This window comes from Falco punctatus (assembly GCF_963210335.1).
Source record: "Falco punctatus genome assembly, chromosome: 9".
NCBI classification, from domain to species: domain Eukaryota; kingdom Metazoa; phylum Chordata; class Aves; order Falconiformes; family Falconidae; genus Falco; species Falco punctatus.
In genome coordinates, this window is record NC_137589.1 from 15,607,393 (window position 1) to 15,634,013 (window position 26,621).

General features: G+C 41.4%; 1 protein-coding gene across 6 annotated transcripts in view; it reads right to left on the reverse strand.

Annotated features, from left to right (window-relative positions):
* The window catches only part of CCDC6 (coiled-coil domain containing 6), a 57,338-nt gene extending 31,810 nt beyond the window's left edge, over window positions 1-25,528 (reverse strand). For 2 of the 6 annotated variants that reach the window (XR_013930516.1, XM_080402733.1), the window contains exons 1-2: window positions 22,092-23,642; window positions 1,548-1,697 (exon numbers count right to left, since the gene is read on the reverse strand). Coding sequence is in view for 4 of the 6 variants with exons in the window: in XM_080402733.1 (XP_080258859.1) it covers window positions 1,548-1,697; window positions 22,092-22,400 (459 nt within the window). In the remaining 2 variants the exon portion in view is untranslated. Of the gene's footprint in view, window positions 1-1,547; window positions 1,698-8,233; window positions 10,617-10,688; window positions 18,650-22,091 lie in introns of those variants that run through there. The other 4 variants (XR_013930517.1, XM_080402734.1, XM_080402736.1 and 1 more) reach the window with 3 other exon arrangements.
* Between the last annotated feature and the right edge of the window lie 1,093 nt (window positions 25,529-26,621).

The window sequence follows — 26,621 nt, forward strand, 5'->3', positions numbered from 1 at the left end:
AGGTTGATAAGAAGCTTATATTTCTCTTTGTAACGTGTGAACCTATTTTGCATAGTATTAGTAATTTAAGAACTGTGAAAGGTACAGCTTTAAAGCAATCTGATTAAATTCCACGAAAAAGGCAAAGCATATTTTAAGCAATTACTAGGTACAGCAATTTAGTTGCTGCAGAACTTGTGCAGTACAAATTTGTGTGTAAGGTCCTTATACGAGTTTAAAAGCCTTCAGGCAAATCAGCGTAAATTCATGCTTTTACTTTTAAATTAAGTTTTACTTTGCTCTACATAATGTCTGGTACAGTCCCAGGTAACCTGGTTCTGTAACTGATTTCTGCATAACCCTTTCAATTAAACAACATGGCTTAACATACCATTTCTCTCTTCACTGAAGAGACTTTAGTGGAAAGCTTTTTCTATAGTGATATAGATATCTTCTTCAATTAGAAAAGAACACTCAATACCCCTCTTTTACTGCCATCTGCTTCTCTGTTTTGCGTGAAATGTATGACTTCGAAGCCAAACATACATCTTATTCAGAAACATTTTTGTCATTCTTCAGGAACAGCAAGGGGAGATAGTAATACCAGATCAAGGATATTTTGTCTTGATGCTTAACTGACTCTGTGGTAACAGGCATCAAATAGACAGAGTCATAGAAGTCCCAGTTTTCAGTAACAAAAGCATCAGATGGGATTAGCTCTAATATTCTTTCCAAACTGTATTTACTAATTGTAGGGATAAACATCCCGTAACTCTCACAGCTGCAGAACATAAGAAATCCTTACAACATACAAATTAGGTTCTTTAAAATTAATTTTTCATGACAAAGCTTCTAAGTATTGGCATGAAAAAAGCCACAGTGGACCACACCAAACATTCACCTACCTTAGCACCCTGTCTCCTACAGAGGCCAAAAGCAGGTATTTAGGAAGTCCATCAGAACAACGCAAGCATGTACAACACTTCCAACAAATATTACCCACTTTCCAAACATTAGCAGCTTGGGTAATGAAAAGAAGTTTCTCTGCCATAACTTGTCCCAGTATCTTCAACATTTTACTTTTAGCACCCAACTGATGTGTCTGAATTCAAGAGAATCAACCGTTTTGTTGAAAGTATGGATAAACTTACAGATAAAGTCTCCTTCAAGCACTGCCACACATTCTTGTATATAAAGTTTAGTATTTCAGGACTCCTGTTAAATACCAAATACTCCAGATAAAAGTGTCTGTTTCACTGACTTTTTAAATCAGTAACTCTCTTCTGTAAGACAGTTAACATTTACTTTAAGCTACATCCATTTCTTTGCATCTCCATACAAACTTTCAGGTTCTCAACAATATGAGTTTACAAATCCAAACTTTAAAGCAACATATTAAAAAATGCCTACTCACTACACTTCTTGTACTTTGCTTTTATCAAGTGTCAGCTTTAGAACAGCTACAGCCTGACCACATCCCTCTGACTGCAGTCATGCTAACAAAAAAAGTTCAGCTACCAGTTGGTCCTGAGGCTCCTGCGAGAAACATCAGTAAAGGCACCAATTACCTGCATCAATTTTCTTGAAAGCTCATTAGTGAGAAATTCCTCTTCCTTTTCATAGTTTACTGCAAGCGTTTCTTTTTCCTTCTGCAGAGCTTGAATCTTCTTAAACAGAGTATTACTGATGAATTCCTCTTCCTGCTCTGCCCTTGCTTGCTGTGAAATAAACATAGATTTAAGAAAACAGTGAGCAAGCTTCCACATTAAAAGTTGCAATTATTCCATTACCCTTTACATGCCACACACCTCTTTTTTTTTAATCTTCCCAACTGTCCTGGAGAACAGTAGGCTAGATCCAAGTGCCGTTACCATCCCCGTTTGTAACATTATAGCACCTTGCTTCCTTTTTTGTTCCCAATCTTCCAACCTGGGTAACTACACTGGTGCTTTGAAGTGGCATCTCTCCAACGAAATGCACAAACTCCTCAACATTTTAAACTCACAAAAGCATTACTGATTCACAGATACCTACTTTTACCTACTCTGTTCCTGAAAACAAACTCCTCTCTGAATGTTCTTCATTACAATCTGAAGCACAACTCTGAGACTGCTGCATTCAGCACCATGCCTTCTGGATCCTTTATAGTGCAGCCCTTCTTTCTATGAGTTAAAATAATGCATTTATTCTTTCACCCAGTTATGCCTTGCCTCTGAGCTGCAATATCACAGCTCATCTCACAAGGGTTTCTACAAAGCCACCAGCCCAGGAAAAAACACATATTACTTCTCAGAACTGTTACTTCACTACCGACATCATCAACTTTACAAAATGCCATGCAGTAGCTTTACCCTGAGGATTTCCAAATTACACGAGAGCGCTACTCTGGAAATCTTCCCCATGAAGAACCACTAAAGACTACCATTTCCATTTCAGCACTCCCCTAGTACCTAGGCACTGCTCCACAGAAAGCCAGCTTGTGAGCTTGCTCCCTCACATTCCCTACAGTTCAGATGTTTGTATAGTTTTTTAACATACATATTAGAAACTTGATAAATGCAACACAGAAATTATCTTTTGGAAGTGTGCTCTAAAAGGACATGAAGGGTATTTCCAATGAGCAAATGAAAGGTCACAGCTACAAACGGCTAGAGCCAACTCTTAATTCCACCATCCAAACAGAGCCCAGAACAACAGAATGACAGAAATAAAGAATTGCCAACCCACCACATTTAACAAATGAGACAATGTAGTTTTGAGGAATGTTTTCATCCTCTGCAATGAAATCCACATCACCTGAACTGCAGGTTTGTGATCTGCCCTGATTGTAATAAAATCATACCAGTTTATAGCTTACAATATATAAAGATTCAGTAAGTTTTATTTCAGTAAAATTCGACAGAGGAAAATAAGAACTGAAACAAACATATAATTAGAATTTTGCTGAAAGTTTAGTTCCATAATCTTCTGCCCAAAATGTGCCAAAATAACCATCTCTTTATCCACATTGTACATTGGAAAATGCTCAAAAGATTTCATTATGTCAGTGATTGTTAACTGGAATGATATATTCCCTAGCAGTTCAAGAGTCAATTACTTCAACAGAGACACCTTCCATGCCTACAAAAGTTACTTAAAGAACATAAACTCTTTAATTCCTTCTCTTCACATCTTTATCCCTGCCTTCTTGTGTCTTCTCCCATCTCTATTGCTCTTTTCTTGGCTCTTTCTTACTATCTGTCTGCCACTAGCTCCCTTCTCCCTGTCACCAGCTGAGCTGGCACAAACTCAACCTGGGGAAAAAAAAAAAAAAAAAAAAAAAAAAGATAAAGAAAAGATCAGGCACAGCTTATTAGCTTAGGTCCTGCACAATACCTCTGCTCTAACATTGTGGAACTCTATAGCAGAGAACTGCTACCCCAGCACATTCAGCATCGGTCTTATGACTTGCCAGATCAAGGCACTGTAGAGTTGTCCGAGAACTCTGAAGAAATGCTGAATTGTCAGCTCACATCTCAGAGGATTAAAACTTGAGGAATCTAACTAATCTCAGTAACATCATCTATCACTTTCTAAATGTGGCTTTTACTTAGAGCTACTAGCAATCTTGCACCTTCAGAGACATTTTGGAACAGAGTAAACAAGTCAAATTGCAAAGGTTCATTGTCCTCAAATCGTTAAAATTCACGCATGCTATTCCAAAATCAACTCCTCCATTGCCTTCACTACACAGGATTTCTACTGGTGTCTGCTTTTCAATGGTTCAGACAATAAAAGACAGTAACAGAGACCAAGCTTACCTAAAATTAAATTAGAAAGCACTGGGTTGAACCAAAGAATCGGGGTATTTCTATTTTATTTTCTGTTCATTTCTAACTTGCACAGATTTGTTCTGCTCATACTTTGCACCAATCAAAAGCTCTAAAATCACATTATTACAGCACCAAGACTGCACAACACTTCACAGCCAGATCCTGGTGTTACATTAATGATGGGTGCTTAGGCCAACATGAACACAGGCTGCCAAGATCCCAGCCCACTCCTAGCCAAACAGCAATGCCCCTCCTTTGTGCTTGCACAGGTGCTCCTGTGGCCAGGCAGCAGGCCAGCACAGGCAGAAGGAGACACCCAAAACTTAATCCTTTCCCTTCCTCCCCCCATTTTTCTTTCCTGGATCCGCTTCCTAAACTGGCATACCACACAGGCAGAGTGCTGGCACGCGGAAACAATGAACAGCCACAACTTAGACCTGTTTAAACTGTGCTGCCACAACCCCCTTTGCCTACACCATGCAGGACACCAGCCTGCATTCAACTGGCTCAAAGGAAAAGCTGAGTATGATTACATCTGCCTCCATTACACAAAGAATGTATTTCTCAACTGAAAAACAACAGGAACCTGAAAAATCTAAGTATGAAGTGTTAAGTTCCAGATATCCACAAATCATATTTAATACAATGAATGTCCACTTAAATTACCCAAGGGTCAGCAAATTCAACAAACTTTTTAATAAAAAAAAATAATCACACATTCCTGTATTTCTTCTAAATCCATGTAATTTAATTCTGAAACTTTCTCTTCATCTTGTTATCCATTACCTGCAGATAGTTCAATTATCTTAAGTAATAAAATCATTCATGTTTACCTTAATATGGCCTACAAATCTTGCAATCTGTTACTCATTCAGCCCATAATCAAACTGATGTTGTAAAACACTCACTTAAAAAATTCAGGTTTTAATCCTATTTCTTGTACAGACTCTGCCACTATAATATTTTTCGCACGTGTATACATTGTCTTTCCATATGGATAATCTGCCTTTTTATTACATAACTGCATTTGAAAAGAGGCTCTGATATGAGCAGCAAAAAAAGAGAAACAGAGCATGGAAATCAGAGACAGTAGGTCTTCTATGAGGGTACAGAGTTTTGGGGTTTTTTTCCTCTATTATTCATGTAACATTCAACATCCAAAAACACTAACAGCAATTTACTCTGTTCTGTGCATTGTATTACAAAATAAATTGCTAAGGTGCTGAGTGATATAAAATGATAACACCTGATCAAGTCAGTCTCTGGAAACCTAAAACAAGCAGATTGTCCACCACAGATTTTCTGCATAACCACAGTCACATCCACCTGTCTACTACGTCTCAAAACTCCACATATAGCTAACGCAGAGCATTTCGTGGATGCATCCACTACGGAAAATCTGTTATTATTGTGGTCAAGATCATAAATGGCAAAGACTATCATGTTATTTTGCATGAAATCAAGAATGAAGAGGGGGGAAAAAAGCACCTCATGCACATAAAACACACATTCTCTTCCTATTCTCTAGCAAGTAAAATCCTATTACTTCTACTGTGCTAGCACATGAAATCCTGATCACTAATAGAGCCAATGTATGAAGTTGCAAAAACCTGTCCTTGTGAACTTACAATCCAATCAGCAAATATAAAAAGAATTAAGAAACATCTTTCTCCTAAACTTCATATAGTAACTGAGTATCACATTGAGTGAATCTCATTAGAATTTATTTTTCTACATGCTGTATATACTAACATAAACTGTGAAATTTTAGTGTTAAAATCTTTTTCTGCTTTCAGTTCTTCCTGTAAATACACCTTTAGCAGATCAACTTCACACTGCTAGATTTCCCTCTGCCCTCTTGCTTCTAGTACCTGCAGCAGCTTCTGCTTACAGTGGGATCTCTCTTTGTCGCTGGACCATTCCCCAACCACATTGCCCTAGCGGCACTACTTTATGAAGGAGCAAAATCCAGTATTTCCGATGAAGCATCAGCTTGAACACAGTGGAATAACAAAAAAGAAACTATATAATATAAGAATAATAATAATAAAAAAATCACAGCTCCCCTTCTTCCCCCATGTAGCTCTTCTAAATGCTTCGTAAACCTTCCTGATACCGCACAGTAAGTAAGCAGGTTCAACAGTCACAATTAATACCTGCTCCTTAGTCAGTATCACTACAATATTAATCAGTGATTTGACACAAACAAGTTCATAGAATCATAGAATGGTTTGGGTTGGAAGGGACCTTAAAGATCATCTAGTCCAACTCTTGCACTTTATTTTCAGCTCTCACTTCAGACACGATTTCAGTAACAAGTGTTTCACAAACTGCTCCAGTCACCTACACTCGGTCCACCTGAGCACCAGATGCCAAGCATGCCCAGCTTGCATGCTGGCAAAGCACCACCTGTCTCCAGTACCATCCCGAGTAGACGTGACACTAGATTTCAGCGGATCTTGTTGGAGGCAGTCTACCAAGCACTGTTTTGATCTAATCCACTCTTGAAGGTCCCTCACCTCTAAGGCAATTCATCCACCTTTTTATGGGGCAATTTCTGTTGACAGGACCCTATGGACAATATAAGCCTGCAGATGGAGCTGAAGAGTAGTTTAAACGGGTTGCTGTACACAAGAAACTCAATCTTTGCTACTGAATATAGACTGAAAGGTTGGGTCAGCTTAGGGAAGAGATGATCTCAGTTGCTGCACATGTTACACTGAACTAAAGCTGTCACTTCAGAAAACAGTCTTTCCAAAAGTCCTACTAAAATATACAATGAGGTAAAAAGGGCGTGAAGTACAGAAAGTTACAGTGGCATGATTTTAGAATATGTAGTTCTTGTATAAAATAAATCTAAGTTTCCCAGTTCTCCTGAAATACACACTCCTCCAGCAGTACTATCTCAAGTTACTGCTCTGGCTGTACTTTCTGGAACCAGTTTAAAATGGTACGGAAAACTACTGGTTTACAAATACGATTAAATATTCCAATGAGCTGATACTGTTCCCTTACAGGAGGAACTTTTACACTGCAGCTCTCCCAGGCTGGAGCTATTTTTTCCTATGAAACTTCCAGCTGCACCTTAAACAAGCACACTGCATGCAATGTGCTTTTCAGACAAGGAGAAATATGAACGACACCAAGAAAAGGCGGCAACAGTAACTCAGAGACTAACGGCTCACACTACTGCCAACTATTGCAACTGCCCAGCAGCACCCTTCTACCTCTAAAGGCTGAAGGACAAGGAACTTTGACCAAAGTCCTAGTATGACATGGGTGCAGCCTTCCCCCCAAGTAAAGGTACCTTTTTCAGCTGGGTCTGCAGAGAAAAAGAGAGTGAATGTTCTTGCGGTTAAAGTGGTGAGCTGGAATTCAAGTTCTGGGTTCAATTTGTAGTGTGATTTCCTGTTTAATCTATGGCAACCCCCAGGGTCGCTTCCTCAGTTCCGAAATAAAAGTACTTGTTTCATTTGTATTTTTTCTTTTTTTTTTTTTTTTTTCCTTTTCCTTTCTTTAAGATACATTTCCAGGAGTAACAGAGGTACACTAATAGCAGAAGTGTGTGGTTTTATCTTCGGGTATACTCAATACATATATATATATGTATATATATAAAAAAATATATATAAACTTTGTTTTTTTAAAAAAACCCACAAACTTACAAGCTCAGATGTTATTTCCAAAACACACTAAGTGTGAAAAAAAATAAACAATAATTAAAATCAGTGTTGAACCTCAGCCTGATTACTTCAGCTACTCTAAATGTTACCTGTCATGCAACATTAAAGTCACATGCAGAACTACCTCAAAACCCAACTCCCTATTACATTTCAGCTATTCAGTAGATAAGTTCTGCTGTAAGAGAGGAAAAATAGGTATGTGCTTTTCATTATAATAATAAAAGAACACTTGTATGATAGGTAATTATTTAAAGGGTATACAAGGTATAAAAGAGTTTCTTTTAATCTCCATTTACAGTTGGAAATTTTCTCTCCCCTTTATTCATCCCCCGCCTCCTTTTTAAAAGGTCAGTCTAGCTTTGGCTGGACATGTCAAAATGCTTCTGTCACAACACTCCTACTGCTAACTCCAGTCACAGCAAGTTTTTCACTCGATGCCTACCCAGTGATCCAGCACATTGCCATATGAATCCGCAGTGGTTACAGACTGACTAGAGAAACGAGCCGAGTCAAATGACAGAAGACTTACATTTTACTTCCAAGTCAGTTTTAACCATGATCACATGTTTTCAGCTCAACATCCCTCATGCCTTATGAGAATTTCTCTCAAAAAATCAGTTACCTTCAAGACATAGGTGCATATGTCTTGTGCTCTGGAAAGCCACACAAGGAATAGCCCTTTAAAAGAGCCCTCATAATTGACCAGCTTCTTAAACACAAAAATTCAGCAGTATTCATACATGCTAAATAATCTCTAACCATCAGCAATGAAGTAAACCGGTTGATGGTATGCAATTCCATTCCACTTCAGGTTTGTAAACACTTAAAATAGCTTCTCTCTCTACATTGTGACACTGACTTGCAAGAATCTTGCAGAACTGAAACATACAAGTGGTGAAAATGAAATAAGCAAGTTATGAAAACAGGGCTCATTTCACAAACAAATATTTATAAAATTAATGCATTTGGTTCACTACAAACAAGCTATAACAAGCAATATGAAATTCATAACACAATCAATTCCTGAATTTACTTAAATAATTTAAATGCCTTCCTTCAAAAGAGATGAAAAAAACATTAGCGTACTCTCGTCAAGGGTTTTTACTATATCAAAATACTGGCATTAAACAGTTAATACAAATGCAGCATGTGAAAAAGCCACACTTTCTGTGACAAAAAAATGTCAAGATAGAGTCTAGAAAAATGTGTCAAACCTCAAATGACTTTTACTTCACAGTTTAACTATGACCACATGCTGTTTTGCAAGTTTTAATGTAATTAAGGGCTATATGTTAATAATGCACCACAAAGGAAAGGTAGCAAGGTTGTACAGGCAAATATTAAACATTTCCTTTTTTAATCGCTTGATGTTACAACCTTAACAATCTGACTACTCATTCGATACATGCTTATAGCACTCATTTTTCTGTTGCTTAAACATCATCATGTAAAACAAGCTCCCAGACAGTTATCAGGGCTGGAGTCTCTGCTTCCAGTACACAAGAGCTGTAACCTGAGCCAACAGAAGTTACAAGCTAAGGCAGGAATGACCTAGCAGGAAAATTAAATCTAGCCCACAGACCTTTCCAAATGGCTCTATTTCATGAGGCTGTTTCTCCGTCTCATCACTGCACATGCACACAAAGTATACATTTCCTGCACTTCTTGCGTTTTCAGTAGCAGATTTCCAATGCATGTGTAAAATAAGTACGGTGCATACAAGCAACAAGTCCAGCTCTCCCAAGTCCTCAAGTTCACTGCATACTAGCAAAATATTTCTTCAAGATACACGTTAAATGTTCATCAGAAAGATCGCAATGACTGCACACGCAAACACAGCCCGGAAGGCACTAAGAATGGGGCCGTATTACACAGCTCCATTCTGAGCCCAGCAGAGGCAAGTGACCATTCCCAGCACAAAGGTTAGGCAACACCACTCCAGCAGAAGGTACTGTGCTTTGCTAGGGCCTTCCACATTTTTCTTAGCACATACCCAACTCAAGATTTACATTGACAAAACCAGCCAACACAAATTAAAACTACACTGTCAAACAGTCAACCAAGGTTTGAAATAGATTTCTGTATTAATCCTTTACTGATAACTACTTGAAAGAAGTTTTTACTTATCTCTTTGCCAGTGACACTACTGTTTTACTGGCATTTTTTTTGTACTGTAAATAGTTTGCTAGTTAATCAATAAGTGTAAAACAAATAGAATACAGAAGCACATGGAACAGGCTTTGCTTTTGTTAAGCCTCAATATAAAACCTGCTGAAAAATATCATAAAGATGCACATAAATACATAACTAGATTTGTAGTTTTATGTTTAGCTTGCCTGAATTTTTGAACATGCAGGTTTCTGGACATGAAAGTTAGAAAAAAAAATCAAATTACTTATAGCTACTGATGTATTATATACTATTCTGTTGGTTCTGGTGTTGTTTGGTTTTAACTTTTTTTCCATACCCTGCATGATCATTTGAATTACCATCCTTTTAAAATGCTGCGGTTTTGTTTGACTTGCATCTAAAACACTCAAGTTTAACGTAACCTGGCTGTGTCATGCTACTTAGCAACCAGTAATCAACAACAGCATAAATATCAGCAACACCACCACTCAATACTAGAGACTGCAAGAAATGTAGTACTGCTGCAAATCAAACCAAATTACTCTGCAGTATCAGATTTCTAATGCACAAATGCTTAATAACGTATTTTAAATACTTTGCCTGTTTTCTGCACACTTATGAATTGCCATTCATCTTCCGACACACCCACACACCACCTAGTCCACTTTGCTGGACTGATCAATTAGCAAACTCAATACTGCAAACCCCCAAAGTTTCAGAGCAGGAAAAGCAAAAGGTTCAGCAGAAGAATAGACTATTAGATGACTAATTTACAACACAGCTTCTGTTCAGAGGCATGTATGTTGGTGCTAACAGGCACTGAGCTGTGTTTTAAAATAACAAACTTCTGCAACCACAGCAAACTATTGTTAAAAGTAGCTTTGCTGCCACAACCATTTCTCTATTCAAAGACAAAAGAGCACAAACAAAAGCAGGGAGCAGAGTTGTAATAGTCAGCCCCCCAAATAATCTTCATTAAAATCCTGCTTCACTTTATGCAGCTCTCTTCTTTGCAAGTACACAAATGTGAAACACTTCATGAGAGTGTATAGTAAGAGTCAAAGGATAATTCTGTTATACCCACCTTTTCCAGGCAGAAGGTGTCAGACCACTGCTGCATGGCACCTCCCACGTATCAGCAACTCTCTTGGTTTCCAGGCAGAAAACTGCAGGTTTCCTCACTTCCAGACTGGGTCCTGAGCTCAAACAGCCTGTATACTCAACATCCTTCTTTTCTAGATCCAAGTGGCCTTCAGCACTTGTAGATCCTTCCTTCAGGTGTGTACAACCTGTGGCATATCTACATCTATCAACCTGCCTTCCTTCAAATTTATTAAAACCAGGGAGGACAACTACCATATCAAAATCCACTTCTGGGATTTCCAAACTATACCATGACATGCTCACCATGTAATTTATTGATCCACTTTCTTTAATCCCTCTTTTTTTTGTTGGGTTTTTGTTTAGCTTAAATACAACTTAGACAATCATTAGGGATGGCAATGTTTTTCCCCACACTAGCAAGATATCCCTAGTCACTCAAAATAACTAACCTTTCAAGAGCACCTCTTTTAAAATCTCCCCCTATTTTCCGCTTACACACATTGGCTTTCTACAGAAACACTTTTTCAGCAATCCACAAGTGCTGGAGACAAAGCTTGTTACTGATTATAATACTACCTTGTTCCAAACCAACACGTTCCCGAAGTAAACAACACATTGTCCATCCACCTTCAAGACACATTAGCTCTAACTCCATCACAGCAAAAAAATGTTTCTACTTACCCCTCCCAGGGGTCAGTGAGTGGAGTAATATTTAGTTTTTTCCTTCTCTACAGTTTGGACATCTTACAGTACATACCACTGTATTCTGAAGAGAAATCTCTCTTCCGGCTTTCAAGACAAGCAGCAAGTCTATCGATTTAGTGTATGAAAATATGATGAGGAATATGAAAAAACATGTTCTTTGCCCTGTACCCTCTGTCTCTGATCTCTGCAGAGTTTTGCAGGATGGGAGGTTGTGGAACAGAATCATCCTTGAATATTCACTCCATACAGAACTGCAGAAGTAGGTCTAAGATTTTTTTAAGAAATGTCTATCCACCTTTCCACCCATGGAGCAAGAACTTCCAGTTACATGTCTCAATTTTCAAACAAAAGGGAGTTTTTTTGCAGATCTACATCTCAGGTTAAATTTACTCTTGAAAAAGGACTTGGGAGGTGTCCCTCCTCTTAACCCAACCAAGATTTCAAGGTCTGTGAGGACAGGGCTTTTGCCTAACGAATCAATTCCTGGCAACACTAGCCAGGACAATATTTCTACTCTTCATTTTTAACAACTATGAAAACCACATACTGTTTAAAGCTCTTGTAAAAACAACAATTAAACCCCCTACATTTTGCAAAATTCAGAGTAACTGCTTTTGCTGTTTATTTGAAAGTGAAGGGAAACAAAGTGGAAATCCCATCACTACCAAAAAAAACCCCAAAAGCCTTCCAACAGCCTCTGTTTAAAGTAGAAATCAAACTGTAAGGCACAGAAAGAAGTATAAATTCATACCACAGCCCACTGAACATTGTTGGGTTTTATACTGACTCGTTAAGAAACATCTACATTTCTATTTAGGACCAAAGTGTATCATTGTGGGAATTATTTATGTATGTGGTAGAAATTTTAAATATGATTTGCATATACAACAATAAAGGAACTAAAAAGACCTTAACTTTACAGTAATAAGCAAAACCATCAAACTTTTAGGCAGTTTAAAGAATTAAAGCATCTGAGGAAGCTTTACAGGCAGCTGAAACACTGCTAGGCCGGTTCAATCTACAGCAGAGCTGAAGAGATACTCATCTAACTCACTAAGCCTACCACAAACTGAAAAACAGATTGCATGAAATATTAACGCACAGAAGATGAAATTTCAAACAAAGTAGAATTCAGAGTTAATAAGGGAAGAAAAGGCCTTATCCTAAGAGTTTCTCCACGAACTACAGATCAGACTATGAACTGAGGGAATACCCTTTTTTCCAGGAACAAAATGGCTGCAATGGAAGGCATGAAGGGATGGAGGACTCTCAGGACCTGAAAAGACTGTCCTCATAGACAACAAATAGCCTACAATCTCTGTATTTTAACGGAAAATTGAAAAAATTACAAACTCAAGTCTCAGGATTAAAAATTGCTTCAATGTTTCTATACATACTTTTCTTTAGCTTTCATGAAGGAGTCCTTGGACATGACAGAGAGATGTGAAACCTGCACATCTATGATTTGTGCTTTGGGGCTTCCTACTTAGGTACTTGCATTTTTACTGTGGAATAGTTCACCTCAAATGTCTTGCCTTTGGTTTTGCTGCATTCTCTTATCCAATACTTTGAAATGGAACAGTAACAGTTAAGTAACAATTAAAACGAAGACACCTCTTCAATCAGACAGAAGGACTTGACTGAAGTAGTAGAACTTGAGATGCTCCCTTCTGGACATCTCCAGGCTGCTGCACTGGAAGCAAGACATCATAGGAATGTTTTCTGTTACAGATTCATGGGAACTTGCTTTATATTGTATTTTTGCCTCTTTTCCAGAGCATGCTTGTGTCTCTTTTCCATTCATTCTGTTTAGGTCCCAAATCTTGCACATAATTCAAATTTGCACATTCTGTCCCTAGTATTATCATCCTATAGTTGTTTGGGATTTGTTTTCTTTAAGAGAAAGAAAGGATTCATCTCTTCTGCTGCTGCTAAATTCTGCAACTTCCTCCTACCCCCAGCCCAAAAAAGAGCAGCAAAGCAACTGTTTCACTGCTTTTACCAGGCTTTGCCGAAATACATCAGATGTCTACTGCTGATGACTTGCAGTCCTTTTGAGGAGAGAGTACAGTCTTGTTTCCTCATTCCAATCACATTTCAAGATCTCTTTGTGGGAAACCACCCTCATGCAGCACCCCTAAGTCCAATTGCCTGACCAGCTTTGTCTGCAGCCACCATGGAGTCACCATTCCAAGCATCTTCTGCTTTTCCAGTCCTCACCTGAAGTCCCACCCAAGCACACCTTATGAGGTGCAGCATGAAAACAAAACATTTTGTTGAAGTCTCTAGCAGATGTCTCAGCTTGCTCACCACAGCTGTGTGACACACACCAGTATTATTTCCTCATTTACTACAAGCAGCTTCAGCACTAACAGTCCATAGATGAAAATACCAACACATGTATACCAACACTTAAAACTAAAGATTTTGAACATAACAATTTTAATAATATTAACTGAAGTCAGTATCAGCAGTAGGAGGAAACAATCAATGAGGACAAGTAAACGGAATTAAATAGTCCAAGAAAACTACAGACCATACAGCTACTCTGGGAAAAAAAGTATTAAAAAAAATAAAATCACTTTCCTTCATTTTTTGAAATCAGCATTAAAATTCAAACTCCATTACATTCAAAATCACAACTAAAATGAAGTACAGAACTTCCAGGATTTAGAAATTATTCTAGTCTTGTCTATATTAGCTTTCCAAGACTGGGATTAGCAACAGTGCTAGAACCTCTAAAAATCCTAACGTTTTAGTCTACCATCTAAACCAGCAGATGTGAAAGATGCAAAACTCTTGGTATTGGTAATACTATTTTGGGCAAGTGACCCATACCGTACTAGCGGGGAAAAATATAATCATTAAGTATTTCTAGCAGATATACAGCAGTAGCATACTTTTAACATTTCTTTTCTTCAGTTAAAACAAGTATGTTGCTAGGTGTACAATGCAGAAAAAGCTAACACATCTCTCTCCTTCAGAATGCTTTTAAATCACTGGAGATAGACTAAGAAAGAACAGCCGTTAGTGTCAGTAAATGTTCAAACCCAACATTAAACAGCGTTTGTAAAGTAACAGCTGACTACAAACCAGTTCCGACATACAACTCAATACAACTTCAATGAGAAAGTTCACTTAAGAGAAAAGCAAAATTAGTTTCTATCAGAATAGCAAGCCCACAGAAACACCAAGAACTTTGCATTATTAAAAATTCCCCAAAGCATTCTAAAATCTCAGTTCTTATTTCACATCTATCCCCAAAGTAATTCAGAGCAATATACCAGTATTCCTACTGACTGAAGACATTCCACCATTATTAAACACTCAGGAACATCAATAAGGTAACAGATTAAAAAAAAAAAAAAAAAAAAGTAGAGCTGTTGTGTAATATTTAAAGGCAAGTAAGACACAGATGGTTATCACAGTTTGGTATCAACCCAATAGCAATACTGGAAACAAATTAATTTACTGTATAAAGGACAGAAACATAAAAACGGTCATTCAGCATGGTTTCATAGAGAACAAGTTGTGGCAGATAAGCAGATTCATCTTTCAGCCAAGGACTATTTGTAATAAAGACAACCGCAAAGGTGTAGGATGTGTATATGGTACCCATATGACTTTTTGATTTAGAAATACATGCCATACATTATTTAAAAATGGTTATAAAATAATCAAAGTATACAGCAGGATTTCCAAAGTGGCTTACTGACCTCAAAAATACTTGTCAGTGGAAATTTCATTAGAAATTTCACACAAATATGTAGTAAACATAATGTTGTTCTAAATATTCATGCACATTATTCTTCAGTAAGTCATTTCTGATGAACTCTGGGAGACTGAGATAAGCAAGCCTGTAAGAAACAATAAGAGAGAACAGACACCTTCACATTTTGTTCCATTTGGAACAAATTCATTTTACCAAAGCTGAGCTTCTGGGAAGAAAAAAAAAAAAAAAAAAAAAAAGAATCCCACAAACCAAGGGATTCTCTCGGAGAACAGACACACAGAAACGGAACAAACACCACCTCTGTATTAGCTTCATGTGTGATGCCGTAAAACAGACCGCTACTCAAGGTCCAACAGAGAGACAGCTCACCTTCACTTTTGCACAACCCATTGGCAAAATTGATACGGGGTGAGGGAAAGAAATTCAAGGGGTTGGTACCCCTTTGTGAAGAAAAAAACAGAGGCATAAAAGAAGAGAGCCTCAAAAAATCCCAGAAAATGGGAAAATACCCTTCTCGACACTAAGAATTCACAATTATTAGCACCAAATCAAGTGCCACTGGACAGCCCAGCAGTGCAAATCAGACCTGGAAGAGGCACAGGCGTGCTACTGCATTTCTGCCAAATCAGCCAGAGCACACAATGGTAAGCTCACAGAAGACAACTGATGATACCAGAAGAAAAATAAAGTCTGTCAGCTCTAAATTAAGCTATCAGAAACATTTGTGCAAATTTGAAGCAGGAAAGGGTGTTTAGACTAGATCAGCACATCATGTACCCGCACCATATTAATCCAGCACATTTGATCTCCAGCATCACAGAGCCCAAGAGCATAGTTCAGTTTGTCGAAGTAAACTAGAAGCTGCCTGTTACAGTCTCTACCTTCCTAAGGAGAAAGCCGAGGAGCCATAAAATTCATTAACATAGCCAAAAGGCACAGCAGGAACCAACAGCTCAGCCTCGACAAAGCTGATGGGAAGAACCAGAGGTAGGACACCAGAGCCTTCCCAAGCACAATGGTTCTTCACCTCTGCATGTCTTCAAATTAAAACTGGATACCCTTCCCAAAGACACATTTCAAGGTAAGTTACAAGATTCAATGCAGGAACAACTCAGAAAAACATGAAGATGTGACACAAATCAAAGCAGACTATTTAGTAACCCTCTGGAGCCTTAAACTCCCTGAAAGTATAAGCATTCCTGTTTATTAGATATATGAAGTTCAGAAACGTTACTTTTTCTGTGGTTTTTGCCTGTTTTTTAACCAGCACTGAAGGCGTCCTACAACACAGACAAACGGTAATGTGCAGTTACCATTGCACTGACAATGCTTTTCCCTGGGAACTCGATATGCTGTGGCTGTGCATGACTACCAAATGGATGTAGATGACAATACACCTTTCTCCTATTAGTTCACCAGTCGCAGAGCAAGTAGCATTGCTTTTGCCACGTTAACCTTAGGGCCAAAACAGTTAACAGTGAAGTGCATTACTAAGCTTCCTTTTTCCTTTACAGACATTTTGTAGAAGCTCAATAGAAACTTCTTGAGAATCTGAGGCAAATGTAAACCTGAAATAGAGGACACTCATTTCCTATGTGCCTGCTCTTCCTGAAAAATTTTGGATGGAGTTTCAGTGTACATGAGCTTGCCAATCTTAGTAACAATGTTATCTTTAATCCGAAAAGCAGGTAAGCAAAGCATTTCTAAAGTTATTTTTGAGTTAGACTTTCAGTTTAGTCCTGCTACAAATCAGTTACAAACAATGCAACTGGATACAGAAGTCCCAAGCAGGTTTCTTGCATCTACAGAAGACATAATGGAATGGCAAGTCAGCCTCTTTCACGCAAACAAGACCTACTTTAAAATAAAGAGTAAATAACAGACTTACACATACCTCTTAAAACATTAATATCTTTGCTTTCTTAGTTTGCTTTTTACCTCTAGCCACTACTATTTCTTTCATTCATCTCTGTGCCCTTAAGTGAGCACCTTTTAAAGGTTCATATTTCAATTCAGTTAGCCTGTCCCGCCCTTTCTTATACTATTAACAGACGTCTACTGTATTGAAACAGGTGTTCTGCTTTGAAATTCTGTTGCAAACTCCAGGAAAGAAAAAAGCTGTTAAAAAGCATTTTTGCAGGAGATTTTCGACAATATAGCACAGCCATTCACTCCAAACTATCTATCCAAGCTGACATTTTCCATTAAGACCTGCAACAGCAGATCTCGTGCATACACACAAATGCCACCACACAATTCCTTGAGAAAAAAAATGTTAAAACCATATTTATTTCCAGAGCCTATATCTGGTTGTTTATTGAGAAAACTGTAACAAGTCTATGATAACACGCAAGATTTTTCCAATCTGCAAGTCCCAGAAAGCCTGTTTGTTTTCAGATGACTGTTACTGAAAGCAACAAATTTCTTCAGGATTTGTAAATAGGGGCAAGGAAACAGGAGCTGAGTAAGGCTTTTTCTTCCATTGTTTCTCCCAGCTGGTGGGAGGCTGTTTACTGCTCTGCAGAAATACAGAGGACACCAAGAAGCCAGGAGATGCAACAGCCCCCTGCTAACACACAAGGAATAAAAAAAGTCAAGCTGAGAGCCAAGGTGCAGAGGCACAAGTTTAGCTAGAGACAAGGGTAGCAGAGGTCTCAGTAAAATACTGCCACTCGCAACCCACAGCAGCCTACAGCAGCACCATGTCCCAACACCCCTTGCCAGCAAGTGCTGCAGCAGTCACTACCAGACAGCAATAACTCACAGCAAGCTCACAAAAGCCAGTGTCCAAGTGTTGCTTATGCCATAAGCGTTTTAGATCAGACTGCCTCATCTGAATTGATGATCCTGTTGGAGGCTCCACACAGCACCATGAATCGGGCTTTCTAAGATAACTCCCTTCACTACAAAGCACACTGTGGGGCAGGGGATGGGATGACACACCAAAACTGAGAAACTGTTCTTGTATTGTAAGATCTATATAACAAAGCATTACAACTGCTACATAAAGCCTTCTGGAGCACGAATATTTTTAAATTAAGGCTTCTCAAATACACTATCTCCACATCAGTTAAAAAAAAAAACAACCCACAAATAACCAAATAAGGCTTACTATACTTAAATTTTCTAACACTACAGAAGATGCCTGAGTATAGTAGGCCAATTTACACAAGTTTAATTACTGAATGTAACATCCAAGAGTAAGCATGCATGTACCTGTAGCAACCAGGGACTAAAACTCCTTTTGTTATTAAAAGCACTGTTTGCATGAGGCCTGTCAGTTCAGAACAGTAACAAAGAAAACCAAAATGCTTCAGTATCAGTTAAAGGTTACATTACATGGCTTTCACTGAAATAGGATGACTTTGTCACATCAAACACTGAAAAGCAGAAAAAAAGTTAGAACCCCAAGTTCTACTGACTTCAAAAGAAACTTCCTGACCAAGACATACCTCACCCAGCTGAATTATTTCAGCTTTTGTCACACACAATAATTTCATCTTTTGAAAAGCAGTCACACACACACACCACACCACCCACCACCCCCCCCCCCCCAGTTTTGAAGGTACTCTTATTTAAACGGAGAAATCGTGCTGTCCCAGGCTTAGCCCATTAAATACAACAACTCCTTGTTAAACAACTTTCACAAAAAAATTAAGGAAGTTCACACAGGAAATACACTTCTGGTAATGCAGCACTATAACCAAAACTCACTACTTCACATCTCAAATACACAGCATCTCAGATCTTCAGGTGTGTGATTTTTCCACCTAGGCACCATCCGTTTCATTTCCTAAAAAAGACCTTGCGGAAACCTACCCTGAGATCATAAAATTAAAGACTGCTAAATACATATAAATGAACTCTCTGCAAACGGATTAAGTGATCATGATTATTTCTTCTTCATACTTGATCTGAAACTTTTCATCTTGTCATGTAATCTCTTGCACTGCTAGATAACACTGTATTTTATAAATTTACCTAGCCTCCTCCCCACCGTGCTCCCTCCTTCACAATTTGTTACTAATAATAGCAAGTGAGATAAACTTATCATGTATATTTACTTAATTTCACAGCCTTGCACATAAGCAACCACATAATTTCATGTTCATTTCAGGCTACTGGAAGGAGTAGAGTTCACACATCTTTTTGGATGTACACTTAGTCCAAGCTAGTTTTACCAGTTTTGGTATTTAAGCAGCATCTGTTTTTACATTTTTTTGGAGGACAGTTTATATGGAGTCAGTGAGCATACAAGCCTGCCAAGACAACACCTTTTCTCAGTCAGTTTTCTGACTGCAATTACTTAACATAGGTCTCCTACACTTAATTAATGCTTATTTTCAACCCTACGACACAAGGGTTAACTACAAAATAGAACCAACAGGATCCTAAGCAGCAACCTATTTAATTCCCAAACCATACACATCCACGCTTACACCAGTAATACTACACACAAGCACAGAAACAAAGAAGAGGATGTCATATTAACACACCAGCATGAACACAAGAGGAAGGAGGAAGAAAACCACTTTCTACCTGGTAAACCTTAAAGCCAAACTATTTAAAACCATTAAAGACAATGGCAGGAGCCAGAGAAAGTGAGGAGTCTCTGTGGCACTGGACAGAGAAAGGCTTGCAGATGAAGAGCCACGTAGTTCAAGGAGTCACCTTCACCTATAGCACACAAGTTTAGTCATTTCACCTGCTATTTTGGCTACCTGTTGGTTTCATTTGCGCTTCACAGCTCATCCTCAACACTTGATAAAAATCAAAGCTGATTCGTGACATTACAATGTCTACAACAGGAAACTGATATGCAGTCCCCGTCTGCCAGCAAAGCAACACGCCGAAGAGCTTGAGCTGGCTGGTGGAGGAGTAAACTGATGAAGGCTCAAAATCACAATGGAGAAAATCAGGAAACTTTCTGTTTAACTGCATTTACATGCAAATGGCACACATTTTAACGTTCCAATAAAGTTCATCTCTAGTCACTTGTATACTACAGCCACATTGCAAAGCTATTTTGACTGCAAATATGTTTACATTATGGACTATGTAAACCACAGCACAAAGTCTCAGTGGCCTGAAAAAAAAAAAAGTTATGTTTTGCATTCATTATTTTGCCACTTGCTGAATTAGAAGTGGTTTACTCAGTCGTGCACACAGTTTAGCATACCAAAGACAGAGTGCCTGCTAAAGATGCCGGTTTTCCAGACAGCCTGCAGGTTGCTCTAAAAGTCTAACACCTTTTCTCTCTTTATCCAAGATGTCAAAAACATACAGACTGAGGTTTAGATTTAAGAAAAATACTTCCTTTTTAAAAATTAAAATCTGATGAAAATGTAAGATAATCAGTCCCTAGAGACAGCACCTAAAGAACTTTAATGCATGCAAACATTTTTTCAAGTTGTTTACAAACAATTCACCTACCAGGAGTTCAGAAAGATGCTGTGCCTTTCTAACAGGCAAAGAGAAAATGTCTGACTGACAAGATGTCTTAGCCCCTTTCAACATCAGAAGGCACTCCACTGCTACCTAATTAAGACACATTCTCTTCTCGTAAAATATTAACAAAGCACACGTTTCCCCAACTAGCACTGTATTTGTCATCCTTGAATAAATTACTTCTGTATTGTATTTCATGCACGCTTCCGGCCCACATCCTGCTAGACACTGAATGCTTACAACTGGGAACAGATGAGAGGTTTGCCTAGACGAGCTCCATTTCTTCGCTACAACATGAAACGTAACAATGATGAAAATACTGATTATCAATAAAATAGCCATTACACTTGCAATAAAGTAACCCCTGTGAAAAATCAGATGAAAAGAGAACCAGCACGTGCAGGTGGGATTGGTCACTTTCCAGGCTTCTCTGTGCTGGCATGGATGTACAGGACAGCATACACAAGTATCAGGGTTACTTTCAATTGGTCTTTAACATGTTACCTATTTTGTTTGCATGCAGGCCACGATCTTTACAACATCTAAACGCTCACTCTAACTACTGAATTAGCAACCCCCCCCTCAACCTAAACTCCTAACCCTCAACCCATGGAGAAGAAAACAACGTCATATTCGTTGTACTTTCATATGTACTTTACTGAGAATCGATGCCTAAGTGCATCATATAAAATGATGTTTAATTCCAAGTTAACCTTGCAGTGCTTATAAACCGATAGCTGAGTTCTTCCAAGGACAGAGCGGGGTGTGTTACTTGCGCTGTTTTTAAGGGGTTTCTTATAAATGAGTTTTCAAATAACTTCTTGAAACTCTACCACAGCTAACAGAACGTTACAAACACATCAAACACCTCTTCGTGTCTAAGACACTGTCCTGCACCTCGCCATTTCTGCACAGTGGCTGATCCGACAATCCGTAATCTCCGCAGATCGCTCACACTCGAAGAAAATCTCTACTTAGAGAAACTTCAGGGAACACCCAGCATGGCCCTTGCCCTGCGCGGCCCGTACAGCCGCTCACCCCGAGGCCCCGCCGGGCCGCCCCCCGCGCCCCCCTGCTCGGCCGGGCCGCCCCACGCGGGGAGCCGGGAGGGCAGGCGGGGCTGGGGCGGGGGGACCACCTCGGGCCGCTCCCCTCCCGCAAGGACCCCGGTCCTCGCCGAGAGCCCAGGGACAGCGCGAAGGGCGCGGGGTGACCCGGCCAGCCCCCCGCCTCCCCGGGACAGGCCGCGGTGACAGCCGGGCCCCCGCCTGAGGTAAAGTCGCCTCGACCACCGCCGCCCCGGGGTGGGGTGGGGGGTGGGGCGGGGGGCGCCCGGCGGCGGCGGGGCGGGAAGGCCGCGGCCGGGGCAGGGCTGAGGGGAGGGCGGCGGCAGCCGGGCCCGCCCTGCGCGGACACCCCCGCGGCGGGGCACCCCCACGCCCGCCCGCCGGCCCTCCCGCCCGCCGCCGGGCCCGGCGCGGCGCCGCCCGCACTCACGATGGTGACGCTGGCCTTGCGCAGGTCGCGGTTCTCCTCCTGCAGCGCCTTGCACTTGAGCTTGTAGGTCTCCAGCTCGATCTTCAGCACCTTGTTCTCCTGCTGCAGCGAGGCCAGGCGGTTCGTCAGCTCTTCCAGCCGAAACGGGGAGATCACGATCCCGCCCGCCTTGCCCCCCGAGCCGCCGCCCGCCACCCCCGAGCCGGGCCCCGCCGCCGGGCCGCCCGCCGTCAGCGGCCCCGCCGGGCCGCCGCCCCCGCCGCTGCCGCCGGCGCCGTCCGTGTCGCTCTCGCTGGCGCTGTCCGCCATCGCCGCTGCTCCCGCCCGCCGCCGCGCCGCCAGGCGAGCAGGGGGCGGTGCCCGCCGCGCGCCGGCGCCGCGGCCTCCCCGCGCGCCAAGAGGGGCCGCCCGCCCGCGCCTCCCGCCCACAGCGCCGCCTGCCGGCCCCGCCGCCCGCCCCGCCGCCTTGCGCGGCAGCCGCGTGAAAAATCGCTTTAGTCGGCCGTAGCGCCGGCTCCGGCGGCCCCGACGGCACGGCTCCTGCCTGGGAGGCTTCGTTTAAATGTTACGCTACCCGTGGCAAACAGCTTGCGCGCAAACCGCGGATTTTTTACCTCAGTATGTAGGAAATCCCGCTCGCCGCTCAAACCTGTGACCCGCGTAGGCGAGCCCTGGGCTCCCCGAGCAGTGCTGTGACTGATCCCCCAGGCGTTCATTTACACACGATTCCAGCAGCTGAACACCTTTTATTTTTCTTTTTTAAGGAATATATCTATAAACCCACACACGGGCCCGGCAGCACTGGCCAGCGAGGTGAGCGCGGGGTGGCAGAGGCCATGGCGCTGACCTATGGCTGACGCTGTGCCAGCCGCTCGTTGCCTTGCGGAGCAGCTGGTAGCCGCTGGGCCTGGGCACTGCGAGCAGGGCTCGGGTCCCCCCAGCCCGCCGGGGCACAGGGGCACCGCAGTGGCCCCCCGGCTCCCCTCCCCTCGGCGGCACAGAGACAAAATGGCGTGGTAATTCAGGCCTTTGTACACCTGCAAAACCACTTTAAATTAAGATACATTAATGCCCATCTCTCATTCCAGATAATGTATTTTCTGATTAGCATGTGCATTGGTTTCTTTTTTTTATTATTTCTTTGTGGAGCGACTGAATAAAGGCATGAGTTGTAGGGAGATATAAAGGAGAGCACGCACTGTTCACTATACAGCATAATGGGGTCCGTATTGCTCCTGGATAAATTAGTCACCGTGACTGTATAATTGGTTTCTCAACTGTTTATGAAGGGATCTTTTAACAACAGTAATTTTTCTGTTAATGGCAAGTAAGGATTTCATTATCTCTAACTACGCCACCTTTTCGTTTTGTGCCACAGTACATTTCAAATTTTACTCTTTTTAATGGCCGTAATATATGAAGGAATTCCATCTCTGTAAAGTAATCATTCTTTTTGCCTGCATGGGAATGTAAGTGCAGGTCATTTTATTTTTGGTTTCTTAATCACCAGGAAAGCAGTAAAAGGGCTGCTCCTGGTTTTCAACAATGGGGACCACTCTCTGCGACACCTGTCCACACGCCTGACGCTGGCACATGGCGCTGCCATGCAAACAGGGCTCAAAATGGGGGTGGGTGGGAAATGGAGGTCCCCATCCAGCACTGGACGAACGCCACAGCTCCACTCTACCCCCATCAGGGTGCATCGGCCCAGGACTTTTAAGGCTAAACAAGGTCCTGCACCAGTTGCCCTGCAGAAACTGAGCCATACTCCTCAACACTCTTACCTCTGTACTGAGCCTGGTGATGCCATTAAAGTGTAATAAGGCCATCAGTAACCCTGACCCTCGGCACCACCCTGGGCAGCTGCAGCCCCTCAGTGGGATTTCCCATCCCTGGGCATCAGTAGGGTGGGATTTCTCCCAAAATATAAGAGCATCAGCATTGAGAGATGCTGCTATAGGGTTTCATGCAGAGGTGCTGCACAGGTCTCCACAGACCAGCTAGATGATGTCCATGAAGTCTTGTCAGGACTTTTCAGTGCTGTCCTAAAATGCTTCTGCAGCCACCCCTGGGGACCCCTAGGTCTGCAAGAGTGGCCAAGACCCACTGTCCAGGGCGGCTGCTGGCTCCTCTGCCCCACAGTAGCACCCAGGCTGAGCCTCTCCATCAGCATGGGCTCTGGGATAAAACACCTGAGAGATTAAAATAGGATTCGACAAATAACCCTGTTTTGGACAGGTCATTACAGTTTAATGGAATTGCCTTTAAACATGACTGCTGGTGTTTGGGAAGCTGGCTGAACACAGCCGGGTTGTGAGGAAGCGTTATTTCATGTACACACTCCACAGCGCTGGAAAGCCAGGTTGCTCCGTTGCCTCTGCATGCAAACATGTTCCTCAAAGCAAACTTGTTTCTAAACAAAGAGATCGGTAAACTAATGGTCTTTCTTCATCTAGCTGCCCAGCTTTGATCAGCCAGTTATTTCCGTTGCCTTTAGTGGGACTGCTCACGTTTGAGTGTCTTGTTGAATCAAGGCCTAAATAATTTGAAAATCTTCATCAGCAAAACATGCATCTGCTCCGGGCTAATCTTACCCAGCAAGCCCCACAGCATGCTTAGCCTTAAGTCACTCTTCAGACCTATCCATGTTAATCTTAAGTGCTTTGCTGATTTGGAGCGCTATAATTTTCCAGAGGACATGGCCTCTTGCTCCTTGGGACACCAAGACTAGCCTGAAAACGGATAGGGAGGTGCAGGCGACATCCCCAATCCAGCAACCGGCATGGCTCTGCTCAGCCAGGGGCTGTGTCCCCAGCATCACACCGTGCAGCTGTTGGCGCTTCGGTTGGCAGAACACTTGTAGAGCAGGCCGAAGGTGCTGCAGACGCTGCGTATAAAGAAGAGGGATCTTGAGCAAGAGGGGAGCTTTCCCCCGGCCACCTCGCCGTCCCTCTTCACTGAGGTTGCATCAGAGGTCTCGCTCCCAGCCAGCATGCAGGCTTTCATAACAATAAATTATAACTTGGCACTTTTGTAGCACTCTCAGTTCAAAGCTGCGCTGAAACATTATCTAATTAATTCGCACAATAGCGCTGGAAGGCAAGAAAGGGAGGTAGCGAGCCGAGGCACTTGCCCAATGACAAACACTGAGTCAGTGGGGGAGTGGGAGGAAAACTCAAGGGCCCTTGATGTTTAGATCTGAGACTGCATCCTTCTTGTCATAACAGCATTTCAGTCATTTCAAAAATAGCACCCATATATTTAATTTCAATTACAGCCAACTACTCCCAATTAATAAACAGGGAGAGAAAATTTTATCTTAATTAGCACACACACCCCCCAACCAAACCAATTAAAAATATAACTATGTGGTATAGGCACAATTACCAAAAACCCTTTTTAAAGGGTGTGCAGCAGAGGCTGCCCCGCACCGCAGCTTCGCCCGCCTGCAAGGCTGCTTGGGGGGCTGCTGCTGGGACCCTGTTCCCCACCGCGGGCAGCGAGGGACTTGACGCGGAGTAAAAGCCACTGTGAGCAGCCTGTCACTGCTGCAGTGCCTGCAGGACAAGTCCCCCATCCTCCTTGCCCCAATATTTTTTTATTGTACAAAAAATAAATGCAAAACTCTAGGAGGGCAAGGGGAGGTGTCGGTCCAAATAAAGAATCTCAAAATGTCACTGGCACTGTAATAATAGCAGAGCAGATACTCACATCAAAGAGAAGCAATAAAAAGGCAAGGATTTATTCACAGAAACTATCATTACAGGAGGTAATGGGCAATTAGAAACAGTGTTTCATAAACTCACATCAACAGTAGAAATATTTGTATAAAATACATTGCTAGGTGTGAGGGGTTAGAAGAGGTATGTTCAGAGATTTAATGTAATCCTTAATATAATTCCAGAGGTCCATTAATCAGCTGGAAGACCTTCTATAACAATACAGTTTTATTAAAATATTCAGTGGTTATAGACCGAAGAGAAAAAGACCAACTGAAGCTAATTAACCCCAGGAAAAATTCTGTACAGTACTCAGAGTGCCCGACTGAAATAGCGGTGGGGGGGCAGGGAGAAATGAAGACAAAGCCACATTAAAATTCAATTAATGTAAAATATTGCTATGAAAATAAACTGAAGCAGTGTTAAGAAAAATTGTGACCTGTATACAAGAGAATATTCAAAGGGGAAAATGAAGTGCCTATGTGGAGATTTCACCATTGTTGAAGGAGAGAAACCTCGATATGAAAGGGATTTGTACGAGCAGGAAAAAAACCACAATTTGCTAATGTTGTTGATTAAGGTCTCTACTGGTGCTGGGTAAACCGTGTTTTCTAACAAGCAATCCAGACAAAGATAACACCATCCTGCTTTGCTTTTCCTACCAACAATTATTTAATCAGAAACCTGTATTAGAAAAGAAGTCTCTGTGCAAGGTAGAGTATCTGAATATGAAAATATGCCACACAATAGCCACCCAGTAGCTGACGCATCTTCAGCTCTGAGGCTTTGCTTTTGTATCCTTGTTCTCCCA